Source organism: Haplochromis burtoni, unplaced genomic scaffold (genome assembly GCF_018398535.1).
Source record: "Haplochromis burtoni strain Fernald_Lab_line unplaced genomic scaffold, NCSU_Asbu1 Contig_3, whole genome shotgun sequence".
Lineage (NCBI taxonomy): Eukaryota > Metazoa > Chordata > Actinopteri > Cichliformes > Cichlidae > Haplochromis > Haplochromis burtoni.
This window is the reverse complement of record NW_024582364.1, coordinates 4,061,631-4,074,420: the sequence shown is the minus strand read 5'-3', so window position 1 is coordinate 4,074,420 and position 12,790 is coordinate 4,061,631. Positions and strand designations below refer to the sequence as shown.

General features: G+C 37.4%; 1 protein-coding gene and 1 long non-coding RNA gene across 7 annotated transcripts in view; one reads left to right on the top strand and one right to left on the bottom strand.

The window, feature by feature from the left end:
• st18 (ST18 C2H2C-type zinc finger transcription factor) overlaps nt 1-5,385 on the top strand; it is a 42,324-nt gene extending 36,939 nt beyond the window's left edge. For 2 of the 6 annotated variants that reach the window (XM_042219718.1, XM_005912604.3), the window contains exons 19-23: nt 866-1,087; nt 1,241-1,329; nt 1,481-1,584; nt 1,686-1,829; nt 1,969-5,385. In XM_042219718.1, coding sequence (XP_042075652.1) covers nt 866-1,087; nt 1,241-1,329; nt 1,481-1,584; nt 1,686-1,829; nt 1,969-2,109 — 700 coding nt within the window. In that variant the 3' untranslated portion in view covers nt 2,110-5,385. Of the gene's footprint in view, nt 1-865; nt 1,088-1,240; nt 1,330-1,480; nt 1,585-1,682; nt 1,830-1,968 lie in introns of all 6 variants that reach the window. The other 4 variants (XM_005912605.3, XM_005912606.3, XM_042219712.1 and 1 more) reach the window with 3 other exon arrangements.
• Nucleotides 5,386-5,736: 351 nt separating this feature from the next.
• LOC102298998 lies at nt 5,737-12,725 on the bottom strand. The gene is made up of 3 exons (XR_315217.2): nt 12,637-12,725; nt 9,257-9,426; nt 5,737-8,137 (listed from the first exon to the last, which is right to left on the bottom strand). It is a non-coding gene; the product is annotated as an uncharacterized LOC102298998 (long non-coding RNA).
• Between the last annotated feature and the right edge of the window lie 65 nt (nt 12,726-12,790).

The window sequence follows — 12,790 nt, the reverse complement described above, 5'->3', positions numbered from 1 at the left end:
CTCATACACATTAAGAGAGAAAGGAAGAGAAAGGGGGAGGGTAGCAAATGTCCCTAGATTATTGTAAATAGTGGGCCATATGGCATGCCTCCATTGTCCGGGTGCCTTGCATCAAGCTACCTACCTGTGGTAGATGTAAGTAATGGGACCGGTGTTGTTTTGTCCTCTAAGTGCTGCTTTGCTGTTGAGTAACAAAATGCTGAAACAGGCTTTTTGCAGCAGCACTCCACAGCATGTGTGCCATTTGTATCATCTCAGGTGACCTTTCACCTTTATCAATAAGGGAAAGGGTTAGCCACCTCCAAATTACATTCTTTCGCATGAGGGGATACATGACAATTATCTGTAATTCATGTCACTCCATTACTGACCTGCAGAAAACAGGCCTGAAAATGCAACTGACAAACTCTTAATGATATTCAATGTGAGTTGTGCTTATGTTTTCAAACACAAATACCATCCACCTGGAAATGTATACAGTGAACAGAGGGCCCATTCAAACTCAAGTTTAGAGGATTAGTTACTTACAGTTAATGTGATTTTTCATAGTCCATCTCTAGTTTTTGGCGACTTCATTTTTTAATCAGCATTTAGATGGATTAATCAACTTAATGGTTAACAAATCTTCCGGTCTAGTTATTGAAAGAGATTTTTTTTTTATTTTAATGGTCCCAGAGATTTTTTTTATTTTTTTTTTTGCAGTTTGACAATAAAGCAGTTGCTGTTGTTTTTGCGCAGCTGGATGGATTTTGTTCAGTGGGTAGCACAAAAAATAACGAATGTTATTAAATGCAAGCTAGTTAGATTTTTCCGTAGTGTATGCATGTTTTCAGCGCCTCATCCTCTTTGTTTGTCACTACGGTAGGTGTCCGGTAATTGGATGTGACGGACAGGGCCATATATCGGGAAAATACACATCCCACCGCAGTGCAGGCAGTTGTCCACTCGCTGCCAAAAGACAGAAGGAGTCGTCCATCAATGGGATGCCCTTTGCCTGGAAGTCCAATAAACAGGAACTGCCCCATTGTCCCTTGCCTGGCTGCAATGGCCTTGGACATGCCAATAATGTGTTTGCCACTCACAGAAGGTGAGGCCGCCTGTCCTCCATTTTATCTCTAAACAATACCGCTAGTCGACATGTTGCAGTCTTACTCTATCCACAGTCTTGAAGATGTTAAAGTTTAGTAGTTTCGGTGATTTTCTCCTGTCTAAAATTGTCATTTATGGCCTGCTGAACTAGTTTGTCCGGTTGCCCGCTGAACGCACAAAATATCAAGAAAAAGTACTCCGAGGAAGAGATGATGACTATCAAATTTAAAGCCAGCAGTGGTAAGCTACTCTGACATTTTGTGTGGCATGGCAAGTTTTTTTCTATTAGTGACACATATACTGGTACAAAAAAACCCAGTGAATGAATAAAATAAAAAAATCTGTGATCTCTGCTGGAACATGATAAATTAGACTATCTCCTCTAACCCAGGTGTTGAAAACAAAGATGATATTCAACATCTGGATCATGAAATAAAAGAACTGAACGAATCCAACATGAAAATAGAAGCAGACATGATGCAGCTCCAAACCCAGGTAAGTATTTACTCTCACAAAAATCATTGGTTAAAATAAAGGCGCGAGATCTTTGCCCGCTCAATTTGATGAGATCCCTGTTGTTTTGTACCCGAAAGCAGATCTCCTCTATGGAATGTAACCTGAAGACAATTGAAGAGGAAAACAAGATGATCGAACAGCACAACGATAGCCTACTGAAGGAGCTGGCTCACCTAAGCCAAGCTCTTATTAACAGTCTAACAGACATTCAGCTGCCTCAAATGGTACAGTAAGCCTTGACCACAGTATCCACTCCAGCTCACAGTGTTTAACCTGTCCAGAAAAAAATAAATAATCATTTTCCTGAAATTGTCATTTCTGCTGTGCTGTTTTCACTAATAGTCAAACATGTTTTTGTTGCAGGGGCCCATCAGTGAGCATAATTTTGAAGCCTATGTGAACACATTAACTGATATGTACAACAACTCGGAGCATGAATACTCTCCAGAGTGCAAGGCCCTCTTGGATAATATCAAACAGGCTATTAAGGGCATCCATGTTTAAGCTGTGGAGCTACCAAGAGGTTTCTTTGACTTGGGATAATGACACTAGATAGCTCTATTTTACTGAAGAGTGCTGGCTTGGCTGCATGTATAAGACAAGGCTTTCGGAAATGTGTTTGGCATTTTCCGGTAAATACACTGCACTGAGAAAATTACCAGCCAGATTTGTAATGCTTCTACTGTTTCTGCATTCACTCGATATGTTTATCCTGGTGAGATTTGTTTTTTTTTTAACCCCTCTTGCACTTAATTATTTTGTATGGTTTGCTTGATTTTAATCTGTATGTGTTCATGTCACTCTTATATTATTGCTATTTATTACTATATTTGTTCATCAGTGTATTTATTTCCTCGATTTTTATTTATTTCTAAAAACTGTAAATGCGTAATATTTGAGAAATCAGTTTGACTTTCTGCACATTGTAAATTACATAGAAGCACATTCCAATTTCATGGCATACTTTCGCCACCTAGTGTTGAAAAACCTATATTATTGTTAGTATTATTATTATTATCATTATTATTATTATTATTAGAACATAAGTTGAATCTCCCTTCAAAGTGAAAACCTACCAAAACTACTAAGCATCAATGTTTTTAAGCATTGCTTTCTTTCCTTATTGGAGACTGAATGTATGGTAAGACAAAGTGAACACCAAGATTTAAAAGAAAAAAAAGAAATTGCAATGCAAATGTACTGTACCTTTTTCTACTCAACCAATAACAGCTGAATGCAATGAGGAGGTGACACTGAGCAAAAATGCAACATCATTCTGTGAACTGAATGTCGGATACTGCTTTGCATAGTGTGACCACAAAAAGAGTGCAACAAAAATCAAAACGATCACTTTGTCAAGATGTCTTTCTTTTTTTTAAAAAACAAAACAAAAAAATATAGATATTAAACTGCCTTCTGTGCACACTTTTAGTGTGCATATAGTATGTGCCTAAATGTATATGAATCCATAAAAATATACAAGTACTATGTTTTGTGGTAGGACAGTATTATGTGAATGGTGTCTGATTTAATATACAGTACAATTATTTTCATAGGCGGAAACGTTCCTGATGACTGTTTGAAAGCCGTTGTCTCAGTAGCTGTAATCTCAGAGTCAGGTTTTGAAATATCATGACTGAGATTGAAAGTCTGGTGTTAATTTGTTTTGTTTTGTTTTCTTTGATAGCGCAGAGAGGGGGCAAATAAGAAGGAGTGGATATCTCTTATCTGCTTAAAGGCCTTAACATTTCAGCCAGTCTTACAGTTTGAACATCCTTGGGCAGATTTGAATAGTAGCTATTTCAAAACCGAGCTGACGACCACTGCAACCTGCATTTTAGTTTCAATCATTACAAGCAAAAAAAATAAAAAAAATATAGAAAAATGATAGTTGTTGGCTAATCAGTTGTTTGTTTGCATCAATTGCACTTTTGTATATGAGTTATTTTGTGTTTTTAGTTGCCCATACTGACCTTTGATAAAAGAAAAGGACCGGCTGGTTAATCCCCAGATAATAAAAAAAAAAAAGAGCTATCCATTTCAGCAATACATTTCTTTTAATTTCTGCAAAAAGACATCAACAACATGTAGCCTAGGACATTTTGAAGATGAAAATGTAACAGCAGAAGAGCCAAATTACAGAAAAACAAGACCCTGTTTTATCCAAATACTCGACACATTTTAAACAATTTTAATCTTTTAAAAACTGAATCACAGTCTTTAAATCTAACGATCTTTTTCTTTGTAACTTCTTATATGTAATTCCTATACCACACATTGTTTGCTCAGGAAGTTTTGTGAATAATATTTATTTTTTTCCCTGTTAGTATTTGATGTTTTGTAATGTGAAATGCTTTTTTGTGGAACGATATTAGTATGATATGAAATTGTACTGTATTTTTCTTTTCTTTTACATTAAAATGTAATGCTTTTTTCAGTTAAGGTAGTTTGTAAATTTAAACTTCCTATTACTTTTAATATTTCATAATAAAGATATGCGCTGTGTTGTACAGTTTGTGTATGGTAGAAATAAACTTTTCAAATGGTTGTGTGGTTTCTCAAACGTTTTGAGTCCACCGTGAATTGACTGCAACCCGTTTTCCTCCCCAATAAGTCAGCAGGCGTCAGCTTTCACGATGCATTAGCATCACCTAGTGGTGAAAAACAGGGACTGGATCAGCAGACGCTGGCAGTTCTCTGTGTGCAGTTTTTGTGCCATTTGGGGCTAAAATGAAAATAAAGGGATATCATGGCTTTAGAGCTTTTAGCTGTTGACTGCCACAGGTTCAAGTACAGATATGTATCTTTGCTACATGCCAATCCTACCAATGAAAAACACTGTAGACCTCAATAATGTCCCATATGTTCAGCTTAGAGATGCAACTAGTGATCATTATTGAAGAAACGCCCCCAATATTCAATTATTTGTTTAGTATAGTGTATAAAATGTAAAAACAAAAACAGGTGAAAAATGCATTTCCTTTAACCAAATGTGACATCATCCATTGCTTTTATTGTCTGACCAACAATCCAAAGCACAAAAACACACATCTTCACACTTCATAACTTACATTAATTCAGTTTTACTTTAAAAACAACATAAAAGGCCAATCAATTATCGAAATAGCCAGCTACACAAAAAAAAGGAAAATATCAAGGTTATCCATCTGGACCAAGAGTCAGCCTTTTATTAAACAGAGATGTAATTATTTTAATAGAGTTGTGTCATTGCTGTGACAGCCCTCCTGTTGTCTCAATGAAAGTCCTGGCCTGTTTATAATGGTGAGTGGCTGGCATAGGGGAGACCTCAGCAAATGCAACCCGCCTGGGCTTTCCAGGTTATAACACCTGGATCAGAAAAACTGGTCAATCTCGCTCTTCCACTGCACTTGGCATCCACCCCATTTGATGTTTTATGTCTTGGTTAGCTTATGTTTGAACAATTATCTATTGTTCAAGTAAACCTTTTGTGTGGATCCCCTTTTTGTCACATAAATGCAACATTATGAAAGTTGTTATGGTCCACTGAAACAGTGTAAAATGTTTTGTGGACTTCAGGAAGAATACCTGCTGGATTGCTGTAATTAAAAGGCTATCATAGGGTGAGAGGCTGGGTACATCTTGGACACGTTGCCAGTCTGTCACAGGTCCAACATAGACAGACAGACAACCCTTCATGCTTACATTCACACAGTATCCCCGTTTAGCCTAACATGCATGTCTTTAGACTGTGGGAAAACCCAGAGACAACATCAGCTTTCTTTGAACACAAGATTTTCTTACAGTGAGGTGACAGTGCTAACCAGTGCACCGTCGTGCCACCCTAAACAGAAAACTCTTCAATTAAAAAATAATAATAATAATGATAACAAAACAAAAACAAAATGCAACTTTAATGAAATAATGTACATTTAAGAATGTCACTTTTTTGATTACTAAAAACAAGACAAAGAGGAAGGCCTTGAGACCGAAATAGGACCTGATCATTCCTAAAAACTTTAATCATTCAACAGAAAAATAAAAATATAAGTAAGTAAAAAGTAAAATAGGCAAGTAAAAAAAAAATATTCAAATGACAAAATCACTGTCACTATTTTTCAACTTCAGTGTCAATATTATTGGACTTTACATTTAAATTTTACCCAAACCATCATCATCACTATTATTATTTTATTTTCTATTGCTAAAGTAAAGTTAATTCCAGCATTTAGGCACAGGAGACAAAGCGGGTTGTCTACCGTCAGAAGGTCAATGGTTCGATTCCCAGCTACTCTACTCTGTCCCTGTAGTGTTGTTCTGCAAGATACTGAACCCCAAGCTGCTCCTTATGCATCCATTGCAGTGTAAGCGGGTAAGAAGGTGCTTAGGTAGAGAAAAAAGTCCTTGTATGAAAGTGTGGATGAGCCTTGTAGTTAAAAACACTGGGTGCTCAGTTATAGTAGAAACGGGCTAAATAAGTACCAGTCCATTTACTGTTTACTGTGATTACTATCAGTTAGATGGATCAGAGTTTATATCTAAAATGCCTTCCATATTGAAATGTCCTTGTTTAAAAATAAAAACCATCATATGTACGCTTATGCTGCACCAGTAAAAGAAATATGAGCTAAAGTATAAAACCAAAGTTCAATATGTGGTGGGAGAAAACCACATACAAAGTTTGAGGTAGGCATGCAGACAGACACACACACACAGGGCATGCAAACACATTTCCTGTCACACCACACAAGGCGCCGTCTTCCTGTAAAGGACATGTTGTGTGTAAACTGCGAGAAAGTGGCAGATATCTAAAGCCTCTTGATGGCTACGTACACTACAGTCGGTTTGAAGTGAGTATAAAATTTACAAGGATTGTGTGTATGTGGAGAAGACGTGTGGGAACACTGTTGCTAGTAAACACTTTCTAGGATGATCACACTGCTGTGCTCAGTATCACTAAAATCGCGAGCTGCAGACACAAATCATGATGCTAAAAACATGCTCTTAATGGAAACGTTGTTTGATTTACTAGTCAGGCCTATTTAGTGGCCCATGAGTGACATGACTAATGATCCTGTATGAGGTATTCAATTACTAAAGACCCTCGAATGAACCCAAATTAGAGACTCAGCTTCCTCGTGTATTTTGTACTTTTAATAATTTGTGGTTATGTAATTGGAGATCAATACCTCCTGCTATATAATTAAATCACTGACTGAGAAAGTACACAATTTCTACACAAAAGACGAGTATCTGCAGGAGTGAAGGAGCTTGCACCACAGTAACAGAAAGTAAATTCAGCAGAGTCCAACCAGATCATGTCTTTAAATATATTCTGTTATTTTTTATTTCTATTTTATGTAAAATCAGGGGAAATCTACTATTATTTTCATGGTTCCAGGTCTTTGACCCAGTGTTTGGTATTCTGGACTTTGTGAATCTTATTAATTTATTATTGCTTTGATCGTGAAGAGTGGGTTACATTTTCTAGTTTAGTTTTTTCTTATGAGTTTTCTCATTATGCTATTTATCTGATTCAGGGTTATTTTAGGTTATTCGGTTTCCTTTAGCGCTCCCCTCTTTCTGTCTTTTCCTCAGAGTCTCATCTCTGTTTATTTACCTTGCTGTGTCGCTCTCTCTCTCTCTGTCCCTTGCTCTCTGTCCATCTCTCTCTCGCCCTCTCTTGTGCCCTCTCACTCTTTCCCTGCATCAAGTTGTGTGTCTTAGTCTGCATTTCAGTGCGTTTCCTGTTTTATTTTGATAGTCCTTTTCTCTTGTGTTTTACGATCAGTTTCCTTCTCTTACTTGTTATGTCTAATTTGTTCCCACTGTGTTTCCCAGCTTGTGTATATATTGTCTCAGTCTCTCCGTGTCCCTTGTCGGAGTGTCTACTCGTTTGCCCTTGTGTCTCTCAAGTTTCGTATTTTTAGTATTTCCCACTTTAGGTTCTCAGTTCATTTTGGTTTTTCCTTGTTTTGTATCAACTTTAATAAATGGCTCGTTTTTGTTTACTGGTTCCTGTTGTCCTGCGTAATCTGCTATTAGGTTCTCTCTCTTCCTCACACGACCTGCGGCCGCAGATATTGCCACTTTTTGCTTACTGTTAATTGAAAAATAAACAAACAGGTGGATCCCAGCCTGAGCAAAGACAATAAAAACATAGAGTTAAGCCCAAAAGTGACACAACAATTTTTAGGTCAAGGGGTCTAAGAAATGCACTGTATTAACTGTTTAAGTTCCCATGTTCAGAGGCTCAAATGTAAATGGACAGTGGTGTCATGGTCAGGTGAGCGCTGGTCTTCCAATATTTTATGTAAATTAAAGCAGAAATAATATTTGAAGATAATGTGTCAAACTTGTGTTTTGTAGCTCTTCACTGGAATTCTTAACAGGAAACCCAAAGTGATATAAGTGATGGAGATCATCATTAGGTTGAAAAATTAAAATAAACCTACCACAGAGAGAGCAACAACTTCAGAAGTGGCCAAATCAACTATCTGGTTCAGTCTCGACAAGAATGAATTCACTGACCAGCTCAGCAATGCCAAAAGATCTGAAAGACGACAGAAGACAACTGAAGTGGATGATCACAGATTATTTCCTTTGTTAAGAAAAACAATTTTACATCAACTTTGTTGATCTGACTGCATGCTTTCCACAGTCTAAAACATTACAAAGAGACAAGCCTCCTACTATGGGAAGTAAAACCTTAGTGCAATACAAAGCGTGTTTAGAGAGAGCAGACTTTAGACTCATGTGTGTCTGCTGACCACAACTGCTTCCTTATTAAACCTGAGGACCTTCCACTCCCACACACTTCCCCAACAGGCCAGAAACCATCTGCAGGCTAAATTTAGGCCTGCATATTAAGGGAGCTCCTCTTAAGGGAGCTGTGTGAGGTTAGAAGGTGTGTGGAGCTTTCCAGGATCTTTCTAAGTTTAGATTCTTCCGTTAAAGTCACGGTAATGAACAAGAACAGTGTATCATGAGTGTAACTTACATGCTTTAAGATCAAAACATCGATGGAAATTATATTGCTGTAATGCACGTTAGGCTATGGGATGTAGCTTACAGTAAGTTTCTTATGTAATAGAAAGTATATCTCATATATTACACGAGCATCTTATCTGGTTTTGAAAATTTGAAGCTGAAAAGAAAAAAGAAGTTATAACCAATTTAACATGAGTGATGGCGATAATTAGTGATGATAAGGGGAAAAGCTCATTTTCGCGAGGTGTAATAAATGATAGATTTCTTGCTGTCTGGGGCAAAGAAGTGTGTCAGACTTTTTAGATAATAGATTTTTTTCTATCGACTTTGATATCTGATTCCTTTTATAAGGGCACGAGGAGAGGAATATATATATATATACATATATATCTATATATATATATATATCAGTTTCCTATAATGTTGGAGCCTGGCTATGATTGGAGGCTTTGGGACTCTTTCTATGAAGTCCTTGGTATAATCTACCAATTATACAACACCTGAGTCTGAAACACCTCCAGAAACTACATACACAGACACTTGTGAAAACACTATAGGCAGCTACATAGAACTAATTAAAAAATAAACATTGAAGGTGATTAGTTTTCTTTGTCACGTAAAAAGGATAAAAGTCATTTTAATATAAAGCATGACGGATCTGGGGAAAACAGTGTTTTCTTACTTGGACATGGAATACTTTCCAGAAAGATCCGTTGATTTTCATAACCATAAATCCATCCAGCCGTTCATTTTCTGAACAGCCTCTCCATTCGGGGTCACGGCGGTGGGTCTGCAGCCTGTCTCTGTCGTCGAAGGGCGAATGGCAGGGTTCACCATTTACAGGTCGCTAATCTATTACAGAGCCAACACAGAGGGACAGACAGTTTAGCATTACCAATTAAACTAGCATGCATGCACCTCGATTGTGGGAGGAAGGTATAGTAGCCAGAGAGAATCCACACAAGGTCCGGGTAAAACCTGAACCCTCCACCCAGAAAAGACTCAGCCAAGAATCCTCTAGCTGTTTGGTGACCGTGCCAACCACTGCACCATAATGCCACGATTTCAAATAGACCTAACCTTAGATATGTTTTGCTTATATCTATTAGTGAATTTAAAGGCATCATAATCAGTGTGGTGATTGTTTTTGTCAGGGGTATTTGTGCATTACTAGTGAATCTAAATAAGTTCTTTTTTCCTAATTTATTTCTAAAAGATAAACTTTAATATGTTTTATATTTATTGCATGTAAATGTAAATATTTCAACCTTTTTTGCTTTAAATTTAATTTGATTATTATGGTTTGTAGCTCAAGATATTTAGCTATATTTCTTAAGATAGATCAAAAAAGGATTTAGAATAGAACTTCCGGAAAGCATGCTCATTTTATATGCTCAATACTTGATTATGACCTCTTTGATGAAGTGCTGCATCAATGAGGCGTAGCGTGGAGGGGATCAGGTTCCAGCACTGCTGAGGTGTTGGTCTGATAGCAGCCTTGAGATCCTCTGTTTTTCTGGGCTGGGTGATTCTCATCATCGGTACTCACAGTACTCAACAGAAATCATAGATTCTCTGTGGGATTCAGGTCAGAAAAGTTGGCTGCCCAATCAGACATGCCACACCATTTATTACTAGTTTTGGCACTGTGGGCAGGTGCTAAGTCCAGTTGGAAAAGGAAATCATCATCTCCATAAATGTTGTCAGCAGATGGAAGCAAGAAGTGGTCTGAAAGCTCTTGGTAGAGGGCTGTGTTGACTTTGGACTTGATAAAACACAGCTGACCAACCATCACCACCACCAGCAGGTGACACGGCACCCCTAATCATCACAGATTGCAGAAATGTCACACTGGACTTAAAACACCTTGGATTCTGTCCCAGTCTTCCTCCAGACTCTAAATTGTGTTTAAAACTTACTTTCATCTGAAACCTTTGGACCACTGGGCAGCAGTCCAGTTCTTTCTCTCCTCACCAGGGTCAGATGCTGCTGCTGATGTCACTGGTTCAGGCATGGCCTGATATTAGGAATGCAACATTGGATATCCTTTCCTGCAGATGTCTGTGCGTGGTAGCGCTTGATGCACTGACAACAGCCTCAGTCCACTCCTTGTAAAGCCCAAGCTCTTCAGTTGACTTGTCCTGACAATTCTCTCTGGGCTGCGATCATCTCTGTTACTATCACACTTTTCCCTTCCAGGCAACCTTCTATTATTACGCTTCAATACATCACACTGCAAACAGCTAGCCTCTTCAGCACTGACCTTCTGTGGCCTAACCTCTTTGTGGAGGTTGTTGTGGATTTTCATCTTGACAACTGTCAATCAGCAGTCTTCCCTATGATTGTGGTTGTGTCTAATAAACTAAACTGAAAGACACAAAGCAAAACTCCAGTGTCACCTCTCATTTCTTTATATTTAAGATCTTTTATATTTTTATATTATATTAAGAAAATGGGAAATATGTGCTGGGATTTATTGAAACATGTACAAACAAACATGGAAATACAGCATTTAAGACAAAAACGGAGGTTGTACAATTCTAATGAGCTTGAACATCAATAATTAGTATGACCACATTTATTCTTCAACACAGCCTAAACTCTGTCAAGATGATCCCGCCTCCATCATGTTTTACAAATGATTGTAGATACTGTTGTATCTCTACCTGACTTCCTTTGTACATATTGATGACAATTTGAACCAAAACATTTAAATTTGGATTCATATTTTCAGATCAGTTCTCATGTGATCTGGCATATAACAGCATTTTCTCCCCTTTCCCCTCATTGAGAATGGCTTCTTGACAGCCATTCTTGAAATGAGACCATTTCTGAGCGGGCTTCAGTGAACTGGAACAGCTGAATGAACAGCTGCACCCCAGAAGGGGTGTCTGTAGCTCAAGAGGTAGAGCAGGACACCTACTAACTGGAAGGGTTGTGGTCCAGTCCTTGGCTGCTCCGGTCTGCATGCCCAAGTATCCTTGGGGAAGATACTGAACCCCAAGTTGCTCTCTGATATTACTTATATAAAAGTATCAATGTGTGTAATTGTTAGATGGAAAGTCAGAAGTGTTAAGGAAAAAAGCACATGTGTCAATGAGTGCATGTTGTGTAAAGCACTAAGTGCTAGAGCAGAAAAGTGCTGTATAAGAATCATTGACTGGAAGACGACATTTACCATCTCTGAGGTGCTGTGTCTTTGCTAATTGTTTTTTTTTTTTTTAAGCAAACGACTCTCAGACACTCTGATGCATTTTTTAGGCCTGTTACTTCTTTTGTTCTCGACATGTCCAGTTTCCTCAATATTTTAGGGAGGCATTGCACACCATGCTAAGATATGCCAAGTTTTCTGCACATAGCACTTTGGGATTCACCTTGTTGGTGAATCCCAAAGTGATAACAAAATTTGACACAGTTTATCTCTGGCATTTTCCATAGATTCAACTAAAGAAATTTGAACAAACGATTTTTGTGACAAGCTGCTAGCAACAAAATGCCTAAAAATGCCATTTAAAATTGTTTATTTGCTGAGTCATCTGTTATGTGTAAACAACACTGGTTCTTCCCTTTGGCAAGGTACTTTTTAATGCTTGGTTCATAGGTCAGGGTCAAGCGACTCAACAAAGAAACAAAAAACAAAAAATATTCTTCTTAAAATTATGCTTGTTTAAAGTTTGGAAGACCTCTAGAAAACCCAAAGAACTGTTATTTAAAAACAGCTTTTTGGAAGTAAAATACAAAGAAAGGTGAAAAGTGACTCAAAACCTTTGCACACTACTTTTTGCTCAAAATCATAATGAAATATTCTAAAAATCTGAGATACTGAATTTCTGAGTTTCACCAGCCATAATATTTAAAATTAAAACAGCAAAAACTTTAAAATACTCTGCTTTATATGTATTAAATATAGACTTTTTTTTAATAAAAATGTGAAGCAAAACAACTTTTTTCACGACATTCTACATTTGTGAGATGCACTAGGAGATTTGATGTTGTGTATCTTGCATTCTAAGTTGTATTTTGTTGCATTTATAATATACTAAATTTGTGCTGCTACTATACCTCGAATACGTCTCTCTTCTAGAAGAACTTTGGTTTAAGCGCAACGTCCTGGTGAAATAAAGGTAAACAAACATAATTTAAACGCGCACACAAACACTAATAAAACAAAATCCCAGTTGGTTTTGCAAAGATAAACAGATAGCATAGATAGCAG